The sequence below is a fragment of the Schistocerca serialis genome, chromosome 8, assembly GCF_023864345.2.
Source record: "Schistocerca serialis cubense isolate TAMUIC-IGC-003099 chromosome 8, iqSchSeri2.2, whole genome shotgun sequence".
In the NCBI taxonomy this organism is placed as follows: domain Eukaryota; kingdom Metazoa; phylum Arthropoda; class Insecta; order Orthoptera; family Acrididae; genus Schistocerca; species Schistocerca serialis.
Window position 1 is genome coordinate 273957584 of NC_064645.1, and position 27731 is coordinate 273985314.

At 42.3% G+C, this 27731-nt stretch overlaps 1 protein-coding gene across 1 annotated transcript; it reads left to right on the plus strand.

Moving 5' to 3' along the window:
* On the plus strand, window positions 1-27632 carry LOC126416218 (dynein light chain roadblock-type 2). Its single transcript, XM_050083814.1, has 4 exons — window positions 1-152; window positions 233-311; window positions 27028-27195; window positions 27317-27632. The coding sequence occupies exons 1-4, from the start codon at window positions 150-152 to the stop codon at window positions 27358-27360; spliced, it is 294 nt and encodes a 97-aa protein (XP_049939771.1). The 5' UTR covers window positions 1-149; the 3' UTR covers window positions 27361-27632.
* The last annotated feature ends 99 nt before the right edge of the window (window positions 27633-27731 follow it).

Below are 27731 nucleotides of genomic sequence, written 5' to 3' on the forward strand. Positions count from 1 at the left end.
AGGATGTTTATCGGAGTGAAGAGGATAGTCGATAACTTTAAAACTCCTTGCATTGTTGATTTGTTGTCAAGTACTGGAAGTATGTGCTAATGTCAGTGTCAGTGCTGTAAAATAATCGTAGTGGTGTGAAGTCCTGTACATTTATTACAATGGTACCCTTATATTTCTTATCTTCTTGGGCCATTTATTGGTGTCATTTATGTGTAACAATTATTGTGTATTATTCTTTCAGGCCAGTGAAGTTGAAGATACCCTTAAAAGGATTCAGTCCCATAAAGGGGTAGTTGGGACGATTGTAGTGAACGCTGAAGGTAAGTGATTGTTAATATTGTAATACATTGTTTTGTTTGACTGGCAGAACTGTTCATCAGCGTATGAATCATATACCGAAAAAGCACTGTTGGTTGCCGCTTGATACGACGGTTAATAATCATGTTATTTACTTTCTTCATTTTCTCAGCGTCAGACTTTTTAACCTTAAAATGAAGCAGAGAATAACAATGTTTTCATTATTTTGTGAAAATCTTTCCCAGTGATGTGTTGTCGTTTTCTTTCAGAGTGTTGGATTCTGTAAGTAATTTCCAAATAGGAATGTCTTTTCTTTTAAAGTATCATTCAACATACGTGCTAGGTATATGCATGTAACATCAGAATGCGCGGGGTGGTTTACTGCATTGAAGCTTTTCGTGAAGTAAAGTTACTTGATGTTGTTCAACATACAACGGTTCGAAATGTTTATACTTGTTCGTGGTTCTCTTATGTAAGGAGAAGGATTGTGCTATCACTGTAATAGGAATGTGCATAAGCTCTGTGCCGCACATTTACCATTCACGCAATTACAGACAATGTAATGTATGATTTGAGAAAGAAAAAATTTAGATCTGATGTGCAGTCTGCTACAACTGGAGAAAGTCTTATGATGTAATGGAAATACTGTCACATCCACATAACTATTGTAGAGTCCATATTAGTTTTGATCAAACACACTAAGCATTTACAGTACAACATCCTTGCCATGTTGGATACACCAGTTCTCACCCAGACACCAATGTGAAGCATCATTGGGCTGTGTCATTACTTGGAGGTGTGACCAGTTAGGAACATCTGGTGTCATTGGCTCAGGAATATGCTTGTTGCTGAAGTGTAATCCAGAGAAAGGCTGGCACCAGGCCTTTCAGCCATACGGCGCTATTACTATTAGCATTTGCAGTGCTGTAAATGTGTCTTAATGGTTTCTGTCTGACATTTGTGCTGTCTGAATCGTATGGACAGTATAACTTCCCACAGATGGTGCTGGAGAGTAATCCTTGCTCCCTTTGAAACCTACTCTTGTAGGATGGACAGCATTTAGAGCAAAAATGCATCACTGTTTTTATGAAAAAGAGGTGACATACAAAGGTAAATATTGTTTAAGTAATTTTGTGTAATAAAAACTAAGGTTTTGTGATTACAAAATATAGACACATTTACTAAATAAGGTTGACAGCCAAATGAAACCAACTTTGACAGATTTACTCTGATATCTAGCTCCCAGCATCCAGCATGAAGAGTGCAAAGCAGTGTTTTTAATGATTCCTCTGCTCTCAGTATCCCACATTAAAAGTGTGAAGCTATGTTTCAGGTCTGCTATGCCCTGCACATGCCTTAATAGTTTTGATTTTATCGTACTGACTTGGTGTGAACCATATTTAAGGGGCAGTTTGTGTTCTTACAATATTGCGAAAAGATGTACTCTGAAAATGTTGAACAGTCTTCCATAAACTGCCCGATATCTTTGTTGGTGTGGCCCATTGATTTTTGCCATAGACCTGTGGAAGCACAAGACATACACATAAATCATGCAGCCCCATTTTCTTCCTACTGGTGTTTCTTCAGCAATAAGATCTGCTGAGCTTGAATGAAAAAGGCCATAGAAAATGCATTGTCAGAAAGCTTAATGGCAGTGGCAGTTTTACTCATGTGCTTGTCAGCTGCTCCGCACCTGAGTTGTATGGTAAGCGGTTACCTGTACTTCTTCTCTGGAGAAGTAATTTTCAAGAATGGCTTACATGAGGTTCCGATAAGTTACTTTCTCTGTATCTAAGCTGTTGTTGTTGTTGTTGTTGTTGTGGTCTTCAGTCCTGAGACTGGTTTGATGCAGCTCTCCATGCTACTCTATCCTGTGCAAGCTTCTTCATCTCCCAGTACCTACTGCAACCTACATCCTTCTGAATCTGCTTAGTGTATTCATCTCTTGGTCTCCCCCTATGATTTTTACCCTCCACGCTGCCCTCCAATACTAAATTGGTGATCCCTTGATGCCTCAGAACATGTCCTACCAACCGATCCCTTCTTCTGGTCAAGTTGTGCCACAAACTTCTCTTCTCCCCAATCCTATTCAATACTTCCTCATTAGTTATGTGATCTACCCATCTAATCTTCAGCATTCTTCTGTAGCACCACATTTCAAAAGCTTCTATTCTCTTCTTGTCCAAACTATTTACCGTCCATGTTTCACTTCCATACATGGCTACACTCCATACAAATACTTTCAGAAATAACTTCCTGACACTTAAATCTATACTCGATGTTAACAAATTTCTCTTCTTCAGAAACGCTTTCCTTGCCATTGCCAGTCTACATTTTATATCCTCTCTACTTCGTCCATCATCAGTTATTTTGCTCCCCAAATAGCAAAACTCCTTTACTACTTTAAGTGTCTCATTTCCTAATCTAATACCCTCAGCATCACCCGACTTAACTCGACTACATTCCATTATCCTCGTTTTGCTTTTGTTGATGTTCATCGTATATCCTCCCTTCAAGACACCATCCATTCCGATCAACTGCTCTTCCAAGTCCTTTGCTGTCTCTGACAGAATTACAATGTCATCGGCGAACCTCAAAGTTTTTATTTCTTCTCCATGGATTTTAATACCTACTCCAAATTTTTCTTTTGTTTCCTTTACTGCTTGCTCAATATAGAGATTGAATAACATTGGGGAGAGGCTACAACCCTGTCTTACTCCCTTCCCAACCACTGCTTCCCTTTCGTGTCCCTCAACTCTTATAACTGCCATCTGGTTTCTGTACAAGTTGTAAATAGCCTTTTGCTCCCTGTATTTTATCCCTGCCACCTTCAGAATTTGAAAGAGAGTATTCCAGTCAACATTGTCAAAAGCTTTCTCTAAGTCTACAAATGCTAGAAACGTAGGTTTGCCTTTCCTTAATCTTTCTTCTAAGATAAGTCGTAAGGTCAGTATTGCCTCACATGTTCCAGTATTTCTACGGAATCCAAACTGATCTTCCCCGAGGTCGACTTCTACTAGTTTTTCCATTCATCTGTAAAGAATTCGTGTTAGTACTTTGCAGCTGTGGCTTATTAAACTGATTGTTTGGTAATTTTCACATCTGTCAACACCTGCTTTCTTTGGGATTGGAATTATTATATTCTTCTTGAAGTCTGAGGGTATTTTGCCTGTTTCATACATCTTGCTCGCCAGATGGTAGAGTTTTGTCAGGACTGGCTCTCCCAAGGCCGTCAGTAGTTCCAATGGAATGTTGTCTACTCCGGGGGCCTTGTTTCGACTCAGGTCCTTCAGTGCTCTGTCAAACTCTTCACGCAGTATCGTATCTCCCATTTCATCTTCATCTACATCCTCTTCCATTTCCATAATATTGTCCTCAAGTACATCGCCCTTGTATAGACCCTCTATATACTCCTTCCACCTTTCTGCTTTCCCTTCTTTGCTTAGAACTGGGTTTCCATCTGACCTCTTGATGTTCATACATGTGGTTCTGTTATCTCCAAAGGTCTCTTTAATTTTCCTGTAGGCAGTATCTATCTTACCCCTAGTGAGATAAGCCTCTACATCCTTACATTTGTCCTCTAGCCATCCCTGCTTAGCCATTTTGCACTTCCTGTCGATCTCATTTTTGAGACGTTTGTATTCCTTTTTGCCTGCTTCATTTACTGCATTTTTAAATTTTCTCCTTTCATCAATTAAATTCAATATTTTTTCTGTTACCCAAGGATTTCTACTAACCCTCTTCTTTTTACCTACTTGATCGTCTGCTGCCTTCACTACTTCATCCCTCAGAGCTACCCATTCTTCTTCTACTGTATTTCTTTCCCCCATTCCTATCAATTGTTCCCTTATGCTCTCCCTGAAACTCTGTACAACCTCTGGTTCTTTCAGTTTATCCAGGTCCCATCTCCTTAAATTCCCACCTTTTTGCAGTTTCTTCAGTTTTAATCTACAGGTCATAACCAATAGATCGTGGTCAGAGTCTACATCTGCCCCTGGAAACGTCTTACAATTTAAAACCTGGTTCCTAAATCTCTGTCTTACCATTATATAATCTGATACCTTTTAGTATCTCCAGGGTTCTTCCATGTATACAACCTTCTATCATGATTCTTAAACCAAGTTTTAGCTATGATTAAGTTGTGCTCTGTGCAAAATTCTATCAGGCGGCTTCCTCTTTCATTTCTTAGCCTCAATCCATATTCACCTACTACGTTTCCTTCTCTCTCTTTTCCTACACTCGAATTCCAGTCACCCATGACTATTAAATTTTCATCTCCCTTCACTATCTGAATAATTTCTTTTATTTCATCATACATTTCTTCAATTTCTTCGTCATCTGCAGAGCTAGTTGGCATATAAACTTGTACTACTGTAGTAGGTGTGGGCTTCGTATCTATCTTGGCCACAATAATGCGTTCACTATGCTGTTTGTAGTAGCTTACCCGCATTCCTATTTTCCTATTCATTATTAAACCTACTCCTGCATTACCCCTATTGGACTTTGTGTTTATAACCCTGTAGTCACCTGACCAGAAGTCTTGTTCCTCCTGCCACCGAACTTCACTAATTCCCAATATATCTAACTTTAACCTATCCATTTCCCTTTTTAAATTTTCTAACCTACCTGCCCGATTAAGGGATCTGACATTCCACGCTCCGATCCGTAGAACGCCAGTTTTCTTTCTCCTGACAACCACATCCTCTTGAGTAGTCCCCGCCCGGAGATCCGAATGGGGGACTATTTTACCTCCGGAATATTTTACCCAAGAGGATGCCATCATCATTTAATCATACAGTAAAGCTGCATGCCCTCGGGAAAAATTACGGCCGTAGTTTCCCCTTGCTTTCAGCCGTTCGCAGTACCAGCACAGCAAAGCCGTTTTGGTTATTGTTACAAGGCCAGATCAGTCAATCATCCAGACTGTTGCCCTTGCAACTACTGAAAAGGCTGCTGCCCCTCTTCAGGAACCACACGTTTGTCTGGCCTCTCAACAGATACCCCTCTGTTGTGGTTGTACCTACGGTGCAGCTATCTGTATCGCTGAGGCACGCAAGCCTCCCCACCAACGGCAAGGTCCATGGTTCATGGGGGGGGTATCTAAGCTACACAATCCAAAAACCCCTACCACTGCATGACTGACTTGGTTGCCCCACTGTTCATGACTCCATACAGCTTTGCACTAGCATTGAAATATTGGCATTGGCTCTAGTGACTTACTGGTAATGATACAGGAGACTGTCACCACAACACACGCTCATTACATTAATTACCATTGAGAGATGGCTGCTATCCACCAAGCTAAGCAGAGAAGAAAACAACAGATCTGATAACTGGTTTTGCCATTCACAAATTATTTGTATATGTTGAGAATAGCAGTAATGCTGTTCATCCCTCCATTAGTTTCTAGTGATGACTCTTCATCCAGAGCTACATACTGCCTTTTACCAGTGGGAAATCTTCAATCCAATTTCATGTAGAAGTGGTTGTAGCTCTTAAGGTACGCATTTTAGAGCTCATGTTTACTAGCCTTTTTCCATTGAATGATAGTTCCTGTCATATTCCTGAATATTTGACCATTGCTCCTGGGACACATTGTGTAGATTCACATGTTTGCAGTAGATACCAGTTATAAGTGCTGCTAATTTTCCTAAATATTCAGAGTACAGTATAACAGACCATTTTTAAGTCTCAACATCTATAGATTATCTTTATAACTTCCACATGCATATGATTTTAGAAATCAGATAAACTTGATTCACAATTTCATTTTTGTTTTGCTGTCTCATCATCGGTGCACATGAAGTTAATAAATAACTGGGCAGAATGTTTCAAAATGCTGCTGACTTACCTGATCAAAGTTGTGGGGCATGTATGATAGCTCTTTGATGCATTGTGCCTTTAAACTTGTCAGAGCCATCCCAGATAGCATTCCCCCCCCATCCCATTAAAGTATCCACAGTCTCATGAAGCCTGTGGGACACTTCTTTGGACAGCTTGCTGATCATATTGCTAAACCACATTGGACTTCTATCATACTTCACCTTTGTTGGTACATCCTCATCCAGCATGTGTTGAATTAGTACAAAATGCTATCAGTACCAGTAAAAAACCTGCAAGTGAAATTTGCGCACATTCACAATGCACTTGATTCTGAAGGAAGACACTGGTCTTCAGAAGCAAGAATTGTCATATATATCAGTCTGTTGCATATTTTCCCATTTATGCCATGTATACTCTCTTCCTTGGCCAGTTTTTTTTTTTTTTTTTTTGGGGGGGGGGGGGGTAAACTGTATTCATCCTGTATATAAAGGGTTTATCAAAGGTAATCATCAGATTTTTAAAAAATGATGACTATTATGTTATTTGAAATATGTGCATGAGCAAAGTACTGTTGGAAAGAGCAAACTGTAGAGTTTTATATGGTTCCTGCTAGGTAGCAATAGTGTACGCCCACCTAATTTCTAGTAAAAATGGTGTCGGGACAACACAAAGCATTTTGTATTTTATGTTTTGCGATTGTGGGCGAGTGGTAACTGTTCAGCATGACTATCGTACTAAGTATGACGCTACAAATAATTCAATACCTTCTCTTGCTGACAGTACACGTAATGTAATGGATGATGATAAACAGAAGCGCCCCCCACCCCCACCCCCCTGCGGGTCCGGGGGTTAGAATAGGCCCGAGGTATTCCTGCCTGTCGTAAGAGGCGACTAAACGGAGTCCCTCCCCCTCAAGGGGGTAGTTAGCGCCTGCGTCCCGAGACGGACGGTTCCACGACCTATATTTGCGGTTATTTTGGTTTTTCACTTCTTCTGGTTTCTTCCTTCCTTTGGTTGGTTCCTTTCTTTGTTCTTCTCCATCTCACTGTCTTACTTACTCTTTCCCTTGCCTTCTTCTCCTTGCCTTCTCTGGTCTCCGCCTCGGCGTTTGAGACAGTCTGTCCTTTCTCTCCCTCTCTCCCCTCTTCTTCCTTCCTCCCTGTGCATGCCTGAAGGCCGACCCACGCGTTCGCACGCATAGCCGGTGACGGGGTAACGCGTAACTCCCCGCCCTGGGTAGACAAGTAAGGCACGCACGTACCCCCTGGTAAAGGCCAGGCCGATTGGTCCCTCCGTCCGTTTTTCAGGAGGTGTGACCTGAGGTGTAAACATTCACCTAAGGCGGGAGTGCCCTCTGAGAGGGTCCCCACAAGGAAGGAGCGCGCCATCGGAGACGCTGGCAATCATGGGGGATTCCTCCGTAATGGATTTCTCTTCTTCTTCTCCTCTCTCGACTTCTGCCCAAAAACGGAAACTTGACCAGCCACCAGTGACAAAAGTACTACCGCTTGCCCCAAAGTTCCTCGTAGTTTCTTGATCTGAGGACGGAAAGGATTTTTCCTCTGTCAACCCTTTCGTTATCCAGAAGGGCGTAGATGCCATAGCCGGATCTGTCAAGTCTTGTACCAGGTTGCGTAACGGTACCTTGTTACTAGAAACTGAGAGCGCCTTTCAGGCACAAAAACTGCTTCGGGCCACACTCCTGTACACATTCCCTGTCCGGGTGGAGGCTCACCGCACTTTGAATTCGTCTCGTGGTGTGGTATATACTAGATCACTCGACGGATTGACTGACGAGGAGATTCAGTCTTTCCTCGCTGAGCAGGGCGTGACGGCTGTCCATAGGGTCATGAAAAAGGTCAACAGTGACCTTGTACCGACCCGGACACTTTTCTTGACCTTTGATAGTGTTCAGCTGCCGTCTCGCATCAAAGCGGGCTACGAGGTTATTTCTGTTCACCCCTATGTCCCGACACCTATGCGCTGCTACCAGTGTCAGCGTTTTAATCACACTCGCCAGTCTTGTTCCAATGCGGCTAAATGTGTCACTTGTGGCAGGGATGCCCATGAGGGTGACTGTCCACCTCCGTCTCCTCGTTGTGTGAACTGTCAGGGTGACCATGCAGCGTCCTCCCGCGACTGTCCCATCTACAAGGAAGAAAGCTGTATACAGGAAATTCGGGTCAAAGAGAAGGTGTCCACCTCGGCTGCTCGCAAGTTATTTGCTAGTAGGAAGCCCACGCTGCTCCCAGCGGGGAAATACAGTACTGTCCTCGCCTCTCCTCGGACTACCAGGGAGGTGGCGACGCAGACATGCGATCTGACCTTCAGCACTACGGTCGTCCGTTCGGCCAGTGCTAAGATCGCCCGGTCGACGTCTCCTTTTCCTCCCGTCACTCCTCAGCCACAAGCACCTTCATCAGCTTCTGCCAAGACGAAGACCCAGAAGTCAGACTCACGGACCTTCAAGAAGGAACCGTCCTGTGCAGACTTCCTACGTACCTCGAACTCCCAGCCATCGACCAGTACTTCCCCTAAACGACCTTCCAAGAAGGCTCATAGGAAGCGCAGTTCTCCTTCTCCGCCACGGCGTATTTCTTCTGCTGTGCCACCCAGCGGTTGCCGCCCCAGGCCGTCATTCGTTTCGCCTGGCCGCACCGCTGGTAGCCAAACATTTGGCCGTTCACCGGCGGAGGAAGCTCCCCCTCCCGGCCATCTTAACAAGATGGCCGATGAACCTATAGAACCAATGGACGATGACTGTCCGTCTACTGATAGCGGCGGCAGTGCTCGCTCGAAGCCAGGCCCTCAGCGGCCTTCGAGGTGACCCCTTCTTGCATCTTCTTTTTCTTTTTCTTCTCACGATGGCACTTATTCACTGGAATATTCACAGCATTTGCTCCAACCGAGAGGACTTGAAGTTGCTGCTCCGCTTGCGCCGTTCGCTCGTCGTAGCCCTCCAGTAAACGAAGCTATGCCCATGCGATCAAATTGCCTTGGCACACTACACCTCTACGTGTTTTGACCTACCCCCTGTGGCAGGTATTCCGGCTCATGGAGGGGTTATGTTGCTGGTCCGGGATGATATTTACTGCGATCCCATCACATTGCACACCGGCGTGCAGGCAGTTGCCGTCCGAATTACTCTCCCCACTTTTACATTTTCCATTTGTACCGTTTACACTGCATCGTCGTCTGCCGTTACCAGGGCAGACATGATGCAAATTAGTGCTCAGCTATCTGCACCATTTTTGTTAACTGGAGACTTCAATGCCCACCATCCCCTTTGGGACTGTCCAGCATCCTGCCCGAGGGGCTCCCTGTTAGCAGACCTTTTCAACCAGCTCAATCTTGTCTGCCTCAATACTCGTGCCCCTACTTTTCTTTCGGACACATCTCACACCTATTCCCATTTAGACCTCTCTATATGTACTACCCAACTTGCACGCCGGTTTGAGTGGTATGCACTTTCTGATACATATTCGAGTGACCACTTCCCGTGTGTTATCCATCTCCTGCATCGTACCCCCTCTCCGTGCTCAACTAGTTGAAACATCTCCAAAGCAGACTGGGGGCTCTTCTGCGATAGTCAGGTCGCACACCTCACGGAAGTCATTCTCACTGCTGCTGATGAATATTCCATCCCTCACACTACTTCTTCTCCACGTCAAGTACCGGTCCCCTGGTGGACCGCAGCATGTAGAGACGCTTTACGTGCTCGTCGACGTGCTTTACGCACCTTTAAACGCCACCCTACAGTGGCGAATTGTATCAATTATAAACGACTACGTGCGCAGTGTCGTCTTATTATTAAAGAAAGCCAGCTGGGCTGCTTTCACAAGCACCTTCAACAGTTCTACTCCTTCTTCTGTTGTCTGGGGTAGCCTGCGCTGGCTATCTAGCACTAAGGTCCACTCACCAGTTTCTGGCTTGACGGTCGCGAATGACGTCCTTGTGGCCCCTGAGGATGTCTCCAATGCCTTCGGCCACTTTTTCGCAGAGGTTTCGAGCTCCGCTCATTACCACCCTGCCTTCCTCCCCCGAAAGCAGGCAGAGGGGGCTAGGCCACCTAACTTCCGCTCCTCGAATCTTGAAAGTTATAATGCCCCATTCACCATGTGGGAACTCGAAAATGCACTTGCCTGGTCATGGTCCTCCGCTCCAGGGCCTGATTCTATTCATATTCAGATGCTGAAGAACCTTTCTCCTGTGGGTAAAGGTTTCCTTCTTCGTACTTACAACCGCATCTGGACTGAGGGACATGTTCCCGCATGCTGGCGCGAGTCTATTGTTGTACCGATTCCAAAGCCAGGGAAGGACAAGCACTTGCCTTCCAGTTATCGACCCATCTCGCTTACCAGCTGTGTTTGTAAGGTGATGGAGCGAATGGTTAACTCTCGTTTGGTTTGGCTGCTCGAATCTCGACGCCTACTTACCAATGTACAATGTGGATTTCGAAGGCGCTGCTCTGCTGTTGACCATCTGGTTACCTTGTCGACCTTCATTATGAATAACTTCTTGCGGAAGCGCCCGACCGCGGCTGTGTTCTTTGATTTGGAGAAGGCTTACGACACCTGTTGGAGGGCGGGCATTCTCCGCACCATGCATACATGGGGCCTTCGCGGTCGCCTCCCTCTTTTTATTCGTTCCTTTTTAATGGATCTACAGTTCAGGGTACGTGTGGGTTCTGTCCTGTCGGACACCTTTTGCCAGGAGATGGGGTGCCACAGGGCTCAGTTTTGAGCGTCGCACTCTTCACCATAGCGATCAATCCAATAATGGATTGCCTCCCAGCTGATGTATCAGGCTCCCTTTTCGTGGACGATTTTACCATCTATTGCAGCGCGCAGCGTACATGTTTCCTGGAGCGCTGTCTTCAGCGTTGTCTTGATCGTCTTTACTCCTGGAGTGTCGCCAATGGCTTCCGTTTTTCTGCCGAGAAGACGGTCGGTATTAACTTCTGGCGCTACAAAGAGTTTCTCCCACCGTCCTTACGACTCGGTCCCGTTGCTCTCCCATTCGTGGAGACAACAAAATTTGTAGGTCATGCATTTGACAGGAAACTTAGCTGGTCTCCACATGTGTCATATTTGGCTGCCCGTTGTACCCATTCTCTAAATGTCCTCCATGTTCTCAGTGGTATGTCGTGGGGAGTGGATTGAACCGTCCTACTTCGCCTATATCGGTCGATCGTCTGCTCCAAGCTGGATTATGGGAGCTTCGTATACTCCTCTGCACAGCCGTCCATCTTACGCCGCCTCAACTCCATACAACATCGGGGTTTACGTCTTATGATCGGAGCGTTTTATACTTGTCCCATCGAGAGTCTTCATGCTGAAGCCGGTGAATTGCCACTCACCTACCGGTGCGATACACTACTTTGTCAGTATGCCTGTCGGCTACTGTCAATGCCCGACCACCCGTCTTATCATTCCTTTTTTGACGACTCTCTCGACCGTCAGTACTGGTTGTATGTCTCTGCCCTGCTACCCCCTGGAGTTCGCTTTTGTCGCCTCCTTCAACACCTTGATTTTTCACTCCCTGCAACCTTTAGAGTGGGTGAGAGCCACACGCCACCTTGGCTCCAGGCTCAGGTTCGCGTTCACCTTGACCTCAGCTCGCTCCCAAAGGAGGTTACCCCCGGTTTGGTCACCACTCCCGTTTTGTCGAACTTCGTTCGAAGTTCATTAATATGACCTTCATTTATGCAAATGGCTTTAAGACCAATGACGGGGTCGGATGTTCTTTTATTGTCGGGGCACAAAGTTTCAAATACTGGCTCCATGGCCATTGTTCGGTCTTCACAGCTGAGCTCTTTGCCCTCTACCAGGCTGTTCTTTACATCTGCCGCCACCGACATTCTGCTTATGTCATCTGCTCAGATTCCCTGAGCGCCATCCAGAGCCTCAGTGATCCGTATCCGGTTCACCCTTTCGTGCACCGGATCCAACGCTCTCTTCAGCAGCTGGTGGATGACGGATCTCCGGTTAGCTTTATGTAGGTTCCAGGCCATGTCGGTATTCCTGGGAACGAAGCTGCAGATGCCGCGGCCAAGGCTGCAGTCCTCCAGCCTCGGACAGCTTCCTGTTGTGTCCCTTCATCAGATTGCAGCAGGGTCATTTGTCGGCGCATTTTATCGCTGTGGCATGCCGATTGGGCTGCACTTACGGACAACAAGCTTCGGGCCTTGAAACCTCTTCCCGCGGCTTGGACGTCCTCCTCACGCCCTTCTCGGTGGGAGGAGGTAGTTTTGGCCTGGTTACGAATTGGACACAGCCGGTTCAGCCATCGCCATCTGCTGACGGCTGCGCCGGCGCCGTTCTGCCCATGTGGGCAATTGCTGACGGTCCGCCACATTTTAACGTCCTGTCCGGATTTTAATACACTGCGTCTTGATCATGGCCTATAACCCAGGAGCAGCTGCTCGCGTTCTTCGTTTTGTCAACTTGACAAACCTGTCTAAGGACATTTGATTATGCTGCTTTTTTAATCCTATGCCTGTCAATCTGTCTTTTATTGTGTTTTCCCTTTTAGTTGCTGTTTTAAACTTGTGCCTCGTGGTGCATTCCTAACGTAGTCTGGGCGCCAATGACCATTGTGGTTGTGCGGCCTAAAACCACAAAAACAAAAAAAAGGCTGAAATTCTAAACATAGCTTTCAAAAACTCGTTTATGGTAGAGGACTGCAGCACCATTTCCCCTTTCAGTTATCGAACAAACTCAAGGATGGCTGACGTAGTGTTTAGTGTATCTGGGATTGTGAAACAGTTAAGATCCTGCCAGGAAGGCATCTGGCCCAGACGGTAGCCCCATAAGATTTTATGTTGACTATCTACAAATATAGCACCATTCATATCCATCATCTATCTGAGATCATTGGAGCAGCGGAAAGTTCCATGGGACTGGAAGAAGGCCCAGGTCATAGCAATGTATAAAAGGGTAGAAAATTGGATGCACATAATTACTGGCCAATTTCACTGACATCGATTTGTTGTAGAATCATGGGACATATTTTGTGTTCAGACATAATGACCTTTCTAGACTCTGAGAAGCTCATCTGCAGAAACCAGCGCAGTTTTAGGAAACAGCGGTCATACGAGACACAACTGGCCCTCTTTGTGCATGATTTTATAACAGGTTCTAGATACTGGCTCCCAGGTTGATGCCATATTCCTCGACTTTCAAAAGGTGTTAGACTCAGTTCCACACTGTCACTTGCTCCAAAAAGTGCATGCTTATGGTCTATCTGTCGGCATATGTGGTTGAATAGAAAGTTTTCTAACCGATGGAGAGCAGTACGTCGTCCTGAATGGAGAGGCTTCAACAGAAACAGCTGTACGATCAGGTGTGCCCCAGGGCAGCATAATAGGTCCACTGCTTTTTACGATTAACATAAATGATCTGGTTGATGGTGTTGACAGCAGCATTAGACTGTTTGCCAATGCTGCTGTAGTCTGCAGGAAAGTAGTATCATATGAAAGTTGTGAACAAATCAATGAGGATTTGCAGAAAATAAATGCATGGTGTAATGACTGGGAGTTATCTCTCAATATTAGTAAGTGTAAACTACTGCGCATAACAAAGCAAAAATCCCCTTTAACGTAAGAGTACAAAATAAATGCCCAGTCTTTTGGAAGTGGTAACATCCGTCAAGTATCTGGTTGCGACTGTTTGAAATGATCTCAAATGGAATGATCAAATCATACAAATAATGGATAAGGCAAACTATAGATTGCGGTTTATTGGTAGAATCCTGAAGCGATGCAGTCCTTCAACAAAGGAAATTGCTTACAATACTTAAGTTTGTCCAGTCTTAGAGTATTGCTTGTCTGTGTGACCCTTACCAGTTGGGTCTGATTCGAGAGATTGAGAAGGTCCAGAGAAGAGCAGCAAGATTCTTGACTGATACATTTAGCCATCACGAGAGCGTTACAAATCTCATAGAAAGTTTGAAGTGGGACACACTTGCAGATAGATGACGCGCTAAATGGAAGGGGCTGCTCACTAAATTCCGAAATCCGATCTTCGCCGAGGATGTAGAGCATATTATTACCACCAGCTTTCAAATCACGCAATGATCACCATTCAAATATAAGGGAAATTAGAGCTCGTACTGAGGCGTTCAGACAGTTGTTTTTCCCTCGCGCGATCTGCAAAAGTGGAGCAGAGGGGGGGGGATATGACTTCGGCGTGAATAGTGCTCTCCGCCACACACCGCTTGCTAGCAGAGTATATCTGTAGATGTATGGTATGGATCCTCCTACAGCACAGAGCATTCGATGGTAGTATGAACAACTCTGAGAAACAGGTTGTTAGTGTAAAGGCAAATCGCCGGGCCGTCTCAGAGTGTCTGACACAGATGTTGAATGCATCCATCATAGTTTCACAAGGACTCCAGAGAAATCCGTTCACTGTGCAGTTGGCAGCCCAAAATGCCCTTGATCCTCCTAGCTTGTGTTGCATCGATGTTAACACGTGAAGCCATACAAAATTCAGCTACTGCAAGCACTTCATGAAGGTGACAACAACTTGTGGAGCTCTGTAATTTTGTTTCTGCAAAAAGGACAACGACAGTTTTATTCCACGCTCAGTGTTGAGTGATGAGGCAACTTTCCATTTAAATGTAAAGGTGAATAATGCGAGAATATGGGGAACAGAACAACTACATGAAGTTGTATAACATGAGACAGATGTCCAAAATTTAATGTGTTTTGTGCAGTTCGAATCACATATCTCAATATGCTTGAGAACTTTTTTTTCCCACTGTTGGAGACATTCAAATAACTTCATTTACCAACAGGATGAGGCACCGCCACGCTGGCACCTGGAAGTGTGGGAACACTCTAAGTCAAAGGATTACTGAATGACGGATCAGTCGCACTGGACCAAATGATTCAGCCTTACATTACTAGCCTCCAAGGTCACCATACCTCACTGTACGTGATTATTTCTTGTGGGGGGGGGGGGGGGGCTTATAAAAGACTCCATTTATGTGCCTCTGTTGCCAACAACAATGAATGAACTGAGACACTGCATAACAGTGACTATGGAAGCTGTAACTCAAGACTTGCTCGATCTAGTGTGAGAACAATTTGAGTACCGCATTGACGTGCTGTGCATCTCTGGGGGGCATATTGAACACCTATGAAAAGGTATAAAAAATCTTTTTGGGTATCCTGTTCATCAAAAAAAGGAAAAAAAATTAAGTGCAAATTTTTATTAGTTTCAGAGATATCAACGTGCCAGATTGGAGGATTCTTTTTGATACACTCTGTATATTCCAGTAGGAAAAGTAGGGACACACAATGAACAAACCACCTTCCTTATGAAAGTCACTATGCACTATTCTTGATACCGAATGTACACAGAAGATGGTCACACTGCAGAGCTAAATTTACCGAGAAAGATTTTTATATAGGTGGACAATGGACCAGAATCAGCTGTCATCACATTTTTAGAACTGAAAATGTTCTCTGTAGGAATCAAGATGGCTTATGAATACAATGATCATGTGCAACCCATGTAGCTGATGTGTTTCTTGACTTCTGGAAGACTTTCCTTACAGTTCCGCACTGCCATCTAATGAACAGCTGTGTGACTGGATTTAAGAGTTTATAGCAAACAGAACACAGCATGTCACTTTCAGTGGAGAGAAGTCTTCAAACGTAAACATAACTTCAGACCTGCCCCAAGGGAGTGTTACAGAACCAGTACTTTTCACAGTGTCTATAAATGAACTAGCGAATACTGTTGTATGTACCACAAAGGTTTTCGTGGTTGATGCTGTTGTAGATAAGGAAGTCACCACGCCAGAAAATTGTATCTAGATGCAGGGAGATCTACAGAAGATACACTTGGTGCAGACGATTTAAAAGAAAAATTCCCTTATGGTTTGCATCTGCAAACATCTTTATCAGTACCCTTTTAACTACAGGAGAGTTCTGCATACAGCAACATGGCCAGGTAGGTAGTGGAGGTAAAAGCAGATCTTTGTTGTCAGTGCTGTTTAATAGAGCATCATTTGGTGTGTTTAAATTTGTTTGTGAATATTTCAAATTCCAGCTGTGAAATATAGGCTGTGATTCGTTTCCTCAGTGATAATGACATGAAAGTGGCTGAAATTCATTGTCAGATCAGTGATTTTTATTGAGAAAACATTGAGTGATGGGATGATATGGAAATGGGTGGGAGCTTTGAAAGATGGCCATACAAATGTGCATGACTAGGATCTAAGTGGGCGACCTTCATTGATTACCGTCAGTTTGGCACAGAAAGCTGGTGAAAAAATGAAAGAGAACAAAAACTTTACGATTTTACAGAACTTTTAAATTATCGAAAGTTACGCTCATGATGGATACCAAAAATGCTGATTGAGGTTCACAAAAGCAGACATTTAGCCAGTTCTTTGACTTGCCTGGAGTGGTACAGAGGGGAAGGTGATAAGTTTTTAAGCCAGATTTTTGCGGGTTACGGAACGTGGGTGGCTTACTTTGCACTTGAATCAAAGCAGCAATGCGCAGAATTGTGGCATTCAACATCGCCCAAAAAAGTGAAGTTCTAGCAAACAATTTAAGCCGGGAAATTGTATGTACTATTTTTTGAGACAATAAGGGAATATCACTTGTGGATTTTTTGCCTCATGGTAACTCCATAAAATCTAAGGCTTAATGTGAGAACTTAAAAAAACCACACTGTTAAATCCAAAATGTAAGGTGTGACATGCTGAGTAAGGGGATCACATTACTTCATGACAGTGTCTGAGGACATGTGGCCAATCAAACTCAAGAGCTGATTGAATCATTTTGCTGGGAATAACCTGTTCACCCTCTGTACAGCCCCTATCTAGCGCCCAGTGACTATTGTTTGTTTCTACATTTAAACACCAACTGGGTGATAAGTGCCATGATGATGATGAAAATGTCGGAATGACCCTGTTCCATTGGTTATCTAATTGGACATATCTCTACGAGGACGGTATTCAAAAACTGGTTCTATGATGCAATAAGTGCCTCAGTGTCAGTGGGAATTGTGTAGAAAAGTAGGTTAAAGCACAAGCTTTCATATAAAAGTAAAATTGCTAAGTCTACTTGTTTTATTTTTATTGTAAAATGGTACTTAAAAATCATGCCTCGTATAATTCACCCTGGGGGCTCAGTTCAGTCTGTCGATGTGTCTAGAAGGATCATTTGAAATGTAGACACTGCACACTTGTCATGTTGCAGCAAGATTTTTGCGGGTTACGGAACGTGGGTGGCTTACTTTGCACTTGAATCAAAGCAGCAATAAATAAAAACAGCATCCTATGTAATGAACAACATGGATTCAGAAATAAGAGGTCAACGACAACTGCTGTCTATGAGTGCATAAATTCCATCCTAAACCTGATGGACAAAAAACAGGAAACAATAGGAGTCTTTATTGACTTGTCAAAAGCTTTTGACATGGTGGACCACAAAATTCTGCTATCAAAGCTAGAAAGATATGGTATTCGAGGTCTGTCCAACAAGTGGATCAGTTCCTTCCTGACAAATCGTATGCAGGCAGTGTGCGTCAAGCACACAAATATTGAACTAAAAACTGTATCTAATCACTTATCTGACTATAAACAAATAAAATGTGGTGTACCCCAAGGATCCGTATTGGGACCCCTTCTGTTTCTTCTGTACATAAATGATCTAAGCTTAAATATTGATGCACACAAATCAATCATATTTGCAGATGACACCACGATTCTACTAAAAGGAGACGACGATGAACAGTTGCAGCAGACAGTAAACACGGTCACGAAACAACTTAGCAGCTGGGCACAGAGTAATCAGCTTGTAATAAACAGTAAGAAAACCGTTGCTCTAAAATTCCACAATGTTCCTAACAAGGACATGTTTATCCCATCAGTCTCTATCAATGACGAACCAGTTGGTAACAGTACTGAAACCAAATTCTTAGGACTTTGGCTGCAGAGTAACATCAGATGGAATAAGCATATTGAATGTCTCAATGCAGAACTGAGCAAAACATGTTATCTTCTTTGTTCATTAAAATCATGCTGTAGTGAGAAAACAGTATTGAATGCATATCATGCGTACTTTCATTCTCGTCTTAGATATGGGGTCACCTTCTGGGGAAACTATAAAATAGCTAATAGCACTTTTAAACTACAAAAAAGGGCCATTAGAATCTTGTTTGGGTGCAAGCCTAGAGACTCTTGTAAACCCCTGTTTAAGAAATCTGGTATTCCCCCATTACCGTGTGTATACATTATGGAAACCCTTTTGTTCTTTAAATTAAATGTAATAGGCAAGGACCAGAGGCTACAAAAAAACTGTGATATACATGAGCACTTTACCAGACAAAACAGGAACTTACATATGACTCAAATCAGCACAGCACTGTGCCAAAAAGGTACTTTTCACATGGGAGTTAAGCTTTATAACAAACTTCCTGAAAACATAAAAGCTATCACTGAGGTCAATACATTTGGAAAATCTCTAAAGTCATATTTACAGCATCACTGCTTTTATTCCATTGAAGAATATTTAAATTTATGAAATGTGTTATATAAATACTTGTGTGTAAAGTGTATTATTGTAAGCTTAAATATGTATGCCTTGAAATTACTTTCAGCCTGTATATTTATAACTTGACTTGTCCAATGTCTTATGCATAAGCTGCTATGTAGACAACAGGACCAATAAAATACAATCTACAAACAAGAGGAGTAATCAGCATGGGAAGTTAGTCACTGAACTGGTACACATCACTGCAGTGTCATTTGGATGCAAGGAGCGTAGAATGAGTTCTCTTCAGCATTGTGTGCAAGATTTGTCAAACACATGGCGATTTTTGTAGAGAGAATGTGGAAATGGCCTGGTAACAATAAATTCTCAGGAATTGTGTCCCATAGGTAGTATATGGGGCCAGTAGCTTATATGGATGCTGGATGCCTCATTGTCAAGGGTAATATAAGAGCTTTTCAGTGTCAGGAATGGGTCCTCCAACCTATTGTCCAAACCTGCAGTCCACATTTTGGTGGTGGATTCTTCTTGAAAGATGATAATGCAGATGCATACTGTGCTCACCTCATGAACACCTTCCTCCAGGATACAGGGATCAACCGAATTGAACGGCCTGCAGTAATTGCTGAATAAGGCCTGTTGAACATAATTGGGACCACTTATAACCTGCAATGTATCATCACAAGAATCTTCTTCCCACACTTTATGACCTAAGGAGAGCCCTTGCAAAGCATTGTACAGGCTTGAAGAGTGATGTCTTGTCCCCTTTGTTAGTAGCATACTGGGAAGGATTCAAGCACATTATGATGCACAGTGTGAAACAGCACAGTGTTGAATGTTAAAGAGCTGCAGATTTTGATTTCACAGATGTGCAATTTTAAAAATATTGCTTTTATATTGGCTTGTTTAAGGTAGGGAAGGTTAAAACAGGAGGAAAGATAAGTCAGACCCCAGGATGAAAGAGAGAATCTATCGTTAAGATGAAGAGAGACAATAGATGAAGGGGGAGGCTCTGACAGCTCCTCCTCCATCTTTGTCTCCCCTCATCCTCACAAGTGCCTCCCTCTCTTCCTGAGGACCAGGCGAACTGCCTTTCCTTTTTAATCTTCCCAGCTTTTGGAACTATTAGCCTTGTACGTCTGCATTTCTATAGGCAGTACTGAAAATTTTTCCTGCAGAGGGGAAGTACTGGCCTGCAGTTCTCTCATAATTTTATAGTTTGCTCAAGTGACTCTTCATTTTGATGGCACTATTGTTTTGTTTTTATTCCACAGTACAGTTATTGATTTCAGATTCATAAGACTTATTTTTTCCCTTCTCCCCATGAATCCAAGCCTACACATGTGTGCAGATATGCAGGTGGTGCAATTTTTTGTAGTTTGTATGCTGCAGTAATAACTAATGTTACTGATAGTTGTGCTTTTACACAGTTCAGATTTTAATATGTACATCCAAGAATGTGCCCTATTCATAGGCTTCTGTTCATGCTTTTCATTAATTGTTGCTGCTGACAATAACATGTGTTTTTGTGCTGTTAAGGGAGTTACTTCACAGGAATCACTTACTAATTCCTTGAAACATATTGACAATACTTCTGTCATTGTCTGTTTAATTGTAACACTTGTCACCCAGAAAAGTTACCATCTTGTCATTGTCTGTTTAATTGTAACACTTGTCACCCAGAAAAGTTACCATCTCTTTTTGATGTACTGAAAGCAAAAAGTCATGCACATGTACAAAACAAATAGGAGTATACCCAAAATTGAGTGCTGTGGGCTCCCACTGGTGATTAGTCTCTCATGACTAAAATCCCCCCTCCAGTGTAATTTGGTTTATTCGGCACCACTTACTGCATTCTTTTTGTTAAATACTGCTCAAACCAATTGTTTCTAAACCCATTAATTAAAGCTTTTCAAAAATGTGGTTCTGGTTTCATCTGCAGGTCAAAATGGTGCAAAGTTAACTATATTAGGAACTAAACCTATGTAGTGTGTTTGCATTGAAACCAATAGTCATGCATTGCTGTCTGTAGCTATGATCAGAATATAGTTTTGACACTTAATTAGTTGCATCATTTTTAGTACATGTTGAGTTTGTTTGCCTTGAAATTAAAAAATGAAGAAGAATATAGTATTCCTTTGCACCCTGAAATAACCATTTACAGTGTGGATTTTTATTCCTTTTTGAAAGAAAAAGATGATTGCTATTATTTTTTTAAAGAACCTTTTAAATTCCAAATGACTGCTTTTTAAATAAAAGTTCCAGTAATCTGTTATCAAGTTATATAGAATAAAATGTTCATTCTTTATTGTCTTATTCGCAGGCTGTACAGGTACCTTTAGTGTGAGTTGTAAGTCTGCTTCTTCGACAGTAAAGACTTTACTAAATACATATTTTGAAAAAAAATAAATACAGAAAATTTTTGACACTTCTGGAAAAACTTCTGGAGGGGGATACTTCTTGGCCAGTACAGTTTTCTGGATGTTTTGTTGCATACTCACACTTTCATGCGGGAACACTGTGGGTTCTACTGGGTAGCACCTGAATGCAAACCATGTATTCTGTGCAAGTATTCTGTCAGTTTGTGTACCGAGACCACAACAGTTAGCTGAAAGGCGAGCAAAGACTGCATTAGACAAACATTGATGGTAGGTAATAACAAAGCCAAAATAGCAGCCCTACAGAGAACCGTGCAGTGCATGGTTATTGTCAGTAGGTGGCAGCCGCCAACTCTGCCACAAGCATTTTGCCACATGACAAACATGGATATACTCTTCCACACTGTGCCTAGCGACATCACTGGATGTATGCATAACTATAGCGATTAACCCATCAATATTTTTGTTGAATCTGTGAGTGGGACCAGAACCATTGTGGACAGTTTGGGGAGGATAGGGCGGGCATGACCTGTTGCAAAGGTTGGGGTGTGGCTTCGAATGCCAGTGCAGAGTCGGGGGAGAGACTGATGTGCCTGGGTCCAGATCCATAGATAGGGTTGATGGACAGTGGATGATGACTCGAGAACCAGGAATTCTAGGCACCTACTACCTGAATTTTGTCCTGGAACAGGACCTCGGATCGATGACTGAGTTTGCCTCAGATGGCGTAACTGTAGCTGGCGTGGTACCATTACCAGTGAAGGATATCCCAACTTGTGGCCACCAGGACCAGGTGGCAGCTTCGGTGTTCAGTTTGATTTCTGCACCTGGACTGTGTGATACTTTTACAATTTTGCCATTAGACAGGTTAGGTCAGCTGAATTTCCTTTTAGTTGACAATACTGATCTCTCACAGTCCATGGAAATTGAAGCTTGAATTGCTTGGGAACTCTTCAAAGCCTTAGCAATACAGATAACAAACTTCAGATAGAGAGAGATCTAATTGCAGTCACGTTTGAGCAGAAACTTCACTGTCTGGTCCTAATCTAATCACTTTGTCATGGAGTAATAATTGTGAGTTTGACGTTCCACAAGATTATGTAAACTTGCGTTTTATTCATTAGCTTGGTAGTTCTTTGATTCATGATGCATAACTGTCTGTGTTGCCTTATGATATCAAAGGAACTCTCAAAAAGCAACTGACACATGCATTTTTGTAGCAAAATATTCACTTAAAAATGACTGAATAGTGGTGAGGGGCAGCACTGGCCACTTTTTGCGTAAGATAATAGATCTTTGGGTTTGTAGATAATAGAAAGGCTCTCTGTTGCTCAGGGGGCAGTCCTGAAAACGAAGTGCTAAACACATTTGCTACCCTTCCCAGTCCTCTTGAGAATCATTGAATGACTGGAAAACCATGATTGCAAGAAGCGATTGTATACTTGCCGGATCCATCAGCTCCTGTACAATTTCAAGCTACTGCACAAGTTATTGTTTTCCAGAGCATGAATAACTGCTTGTCTATAGGGTTTGAAATACTCAGCAAAATAACTGGACAAGTCCTATTCCAGCACAGGATTGATTTCAATTCCAAAAAAAATCTTCGCCAACATTTTTTTGTAAGTTCTTTCTTCAACAACATGAATTTCATGAAGCAAAAATTAATTACAAATGAATCACAGAAGGTATACTTCAAAGGTGTAGAAATACACACAACAAAAACTTGTATGATACCTCTTGCCCTCTGAAAGTTTCTTGAATAACTCGCATGTTAGTGTAGGGGAAGACTGTTGGTGGTTCAACTGGGAAGCACTTAAATATGAACCATGTTCGTTGCACACCCGTATGCCGTTGGTTCGTTCACTGAAAACACAACTGAGTATTGAATGGTGATCAAAGACTGCACCTATCTGCATAACATTGATAGTAGGCAACAACAAAGTCAAAATTGCAGTCTAGGAGACTGCCATCAGCAGTTAGACCATAGCACTTGCTGCAAACATTGGCTGATTGCAACAAGTGACGCGTGGGGGCCCATGGCATGGTTAGCTAGGGGAAAAATAGATACTACCTATAGGAAAATTACATGCACTTGCGGGGAAAAGAGAAGCTACTGCATGAATATCAAGAGCTCAAATAGAAAACAGTTACTGAGGAAAGAAGGGAAAGGTGCAAAGGGTATATAGAAGGTCTATACAAAGGAAGTGAACTAGTGTTTGGGAGACAGATCCAAAAGGGAGGGTTTGTGAATGAGCCATTGAAATTCAGCATGTTGTGATCAGCAGCGTGTGCTACTGGGTGGCCAACTCTACTTTTGGCACAGTTTGGCAGTGGCCATTCATTCAGTTGAATTGCTGGTTACTTGTCATGCCCATGCAGAAAGCTGTGCAGAGACTGCAGTAAAAATGGTATATAGCATGATTGCTTTTATAAATTTTTCTGCTGTGTTGTAGCATCAGGCTTTTTCTCCTCAATACCAGCTTTTCTGAACTACATAGATGGGAATTGTCCTTGCAACACACCTTCATCCCTGCAATGCTCCTGGTCTGGTCTCCAGTAGCGCACTGCCCACATCAACCTCCTCCTTGGCTCAGGATTGTAACTGCATCCAGCTTTCACCCACATCCTCTTCCCCAAAGTCTTGCCTTTGTGTGTTCTGTAACCCCCTCCCAGTCCACTCCTCCATGTCGTAGTCATTGTGTACTGCATGAATTCAGTGGTGCCCGTATGTTGCATTCCTACATCATGCACCTGCTGCCTCTTCCGTTCACATTCATATCCCACACACATGCTGCCTCCCTCAGAGCTGTCAGCCACCCTCCTACCCTCTGGCTCTCCAGTCTCCCTTCTCAAACTTGACCCAACACAAACCCTCTTCCTAGCATGTATACACATGGGCCTGGGTGTGCATGCACATGCTCTATGTCGAGAAAGGATTCATACGAAAGCTAGTAAGTTTCTAGTCTTGTTTATGTGCCTCTCAATGACTCAGTGCCTCTTCTATATGGGAAGACAGCTGAACTTAACTGTGCATTATCACTCATTAACATCACTTCCCTGCCACCATCATTTACAAGTGATGCAAGGTAATGCTGTGGAATTGCCTAATTCACACAGATTCAGCAAGGCCTTAATGACCATGTTGTTGACCAGCATTGTACCACTACCATTGCCTTCTACATCTACATTTGTACTCTGCAAAACACTCTGCAGTGCATGATGGAGAATGTGTCCCAATGTACCAGTTATTAGGGTTTGTTCCCATTCCATGCCCATAAGGAGTGCAGGAACTATGATTGTTTAAATGCCTCTGTGCCTGCCTTTGAACAAATACCAAGATCCTGTCTCCATTGTGGGCTTGAAATATTTTTGAGCCCCAAAAAAAGGCCATCCTTAGAGACTGTGAACATAAAATTAAGACTAATGCTTCAATCATCTCTCTGTATCACTTATCACTTTTGCACTCGAATAGTTACCAGCACTGTTCATGTCTACCTGCTGTAATTTGAATGTGCAATTCCTCAGCAAGTAGTATTAGTAATTTTTCAACAGCATGGTAGTTGTTAGTTAACCCAGATAACCCTGACGTCCTTCTGGAAGGACGACGTAACTCACTCTTGAAATTATTTATTTTTGCGAATAACGCATTGTTGCAACGGACTGTGACGCATTGTTATATGACATAGGCAGAGTCAGTTGTGCGCTGCGACAGCCAGTTTGACGCTGTCGTTCATAGTGAGTGAGAACCTGTGTCTTGAAAATAGGGCAGATTTTACCGTGGACGAACTGACTGACCTTGTCATCGATGGGTATATATATTTTCTTTCATATCGCGTCAATAATTCTGAAACTTGTCATATAATATCTTCAAGAATTAACCTATATTATTTATGGGCTCATATTACGATTGAAAGTTTTCGTCATTTGTAATACAATAATGTTTTCAACCGTCCTCCCAGAAGGACGTCAGGGTAATATGTTGTCATTTTGTATTCGCAGAAAACGATGTACACTTATGGAACTTTTGGACATGTTAGAATCAAAAGATGAGGAAATACCTAATACTGGTGTGAATGTAACATTACATCCTCCTCTAAATTCAACTGATGACGTAACAGATGAAGAATCGGGTGCTGAAGAAAACCCAAGTGTAGATAAATTACCAGCAAGTCAGCTCAATGCTAATGCACTACATGACCTAAAAGAGAGGGGTGTGGAAGCAACAGGAACAATAAGAGGAAACTGAGTTAAGAATTGTACTCTATCATTTGTAGATAAAATGATAAGAGAAAATAGAGGATCATATGAAATTTGTTCTGACTCAGCATCCGGGATTTCCATTGTACGTTGGAATGACAACAATGTTGTCACTGTAGCCACTAACTTTGACAGAGTGCAACCACTACGCTCTGTAGCAAGATTTTCCAGGGAACAAAAGATATGGATTAGCGTGCTTCAACCTAACTTATTACACTCCTACAATACTCATATGGGAGGCATAGATCGAACTGACCAAAATGAATCCCTATATAGATGCTCTATAAGAGGGAAAAAGTGGCATTTCCCGATCATTGCACATTTTATAGACATTGCAGAGCAAAATGCCTGGGATCTTTACAAGCACAACGAATAACCCATAGATCATCTGACATTTCGTCGTTGAATTGTCACTGCATTTCTTGAAAGTAACAAAAGAGTCACTACCAGCAGAGGACGTCCTAGTAAGAGGGCAAAACTAGATTCCAGATTTGATGGAAGAGAACATTATGTTGCTGAATTACCAATGGGCGGGATGACAAAAAAGAAGCAGCAGCTGAAATGTCGAACTTGCCACAAAAAAAACTACTACTAGCCCTATGTGCGTAAAATGTGACGAACCACTTCATATTTGTTGCTTTTTGTCTAATCATACTAGTGCATAAAATATGTGTATAGGTTATTTCCTTTGTTTTTTGTATTTATTAGCTGTTTTAGCCCATACTTCAAATTTATTTATGTTTATTTGAAAGTATAAAAACCAAAACAAGTTAATCGTGCAGTGTCATATACTTTAAAAACAAGTTCCCTTATTGTCCTGATGTCCTTCTGGAAGGACGCCCATTTTTGGAAATACTAAATAAAAATAAATACTCAAAATTGTTTTTACTTTCTTCCTTACAACCTTGTGAATGAATGTAGATAAGATATAAATCAATTTTGGAAAACAAATAATTCAGGACTATCTGGGTTAATAATAACATTGATTTAATTTCAGTGTGATTCTGTTAGTTCAGTTAACACATGATTTACCTGTTATGGTGATATAATGCAATTGGCAGATGGTGAATTCATATTAATTTTGTAAAGACTGATTCCAGTCTCCATTTAGTCACCTTTATTTAGGTTTTCCATGATTTGTGTTTGTTGTATTGAGCAATTTTTATGGTTCCTCGAGCAAAGTTATGACTGCTTTTCCTTTTGTCTTTGGCCCCTAGGGTAAGAGTTCAATACCGTTTTGGTGAACATTTCTCCAATATTACTTCCACATGCAACGACATTGTGTAATGCTGAGTTCAAAAAAGAAATGTTTCAGCTTTTCAAATAAATAATGTGTTTAGTTAAAAAATGTGCCTTTGTATTGGTACACACTTTATTTCCAGAAATGAGTTTTTGGCGTGATGTAGCATTAGGAAGTGCCATTAGTGTATACCCTAAATAAATATTAAAATAAAAGGAGCTGTCGGAACACATCAGTGTTGGGGTGTCGTAAGTATGCAGAAATGGTGTGTATGCCTATAGATACAAAAATAAAATATGCAGACCACATTTACCAGCAGTACCATGTATATGATGATTGTCATCCTTGCTCAACACAATTTGTTTGGAATTCAGTGGGTGGGAAATGGTTTTTATGCCCCCCCCCCTCAGTTTCTTTCAATCTTTGTCATATTTCTGCTACCTGTGTATGTTGAAATGTCAGAATGTGTTACTAAACTGACAGAGGGAAGAGCCGTCATTACAAAATTAGTTTGTTCTTATTTCCAGGAATTCCTATTAAGACGACAATGGACAACACAACTACTGTTCAGTATGCGGGGCTGATAAGCCAGTTGACAGACAGAGCTCGCAGTGTTGTTAGAGATTTAGATCCTACCAATGATCTTACTTTTCTTCGGATACGGTCCAAAAAACACGAAATATTGGTAGCGCCAGGTGAGAAACCAAATTTAAACACGATTTGTTTTACACTGCAATGATATAAATTTTGAATAAATTGTTGAGTAGTTACTGTTTTGAAATGTTGCTCTTTCATTTTCTTTTTTTTTTTTTCCAGACAAGGAATTCATTCTTATAGTAGTGCAGAATCCAACAGAATGAACTGCAGGCCAAAGTGGTGTAATCTGGCACAGCGTGTGTTCATCAGTGATCGTGAACACAGTTTTAATCTGTTGCAGAACTTCACTCACAAATAATTTACTGGAATATATTCTTGTTGCATTTGCTGCAACATGATACTTAACATTTTTGCAAGCTTTACTCCTTATTTATTGCCATATGCTGATTTTGCAAAATAATGGAAAATGATTTATATGTACTTCTGTATTCTGTTAGCATTTTTACTAATAAAATAAATATCATGTTACCGTATACATTCTTAGGAGTACCAGCTACTGAGCTGTGCATTTGTTGAATAGTCACTGTATTCTTAAGCTTTAAATAGTAAGATGTCACTCAAACTAATGCATGAT

What these genes read in the sequence shown, in the direction of transcription:
- LOC126416218 (XM_050083814.1), top strand. An exon ending in GATTGTAGTGAACGCTGAAG is followed by an intron (nt 312 to 27,027) that starts GTAAGTGATTGT and finishes TCTTATTTCCAG; the next exon opens with GAATTCCTATTAAGACGACA. An exon ending in CGAAATATTGGTAGCGCCAG is followed by an intron (nt 27,196 to 27,316) that starts GTGAGAAACCAA and finishes TTTTTTTTCCAG; the next exon opens with ACAAGGAATTCATTCTTATA.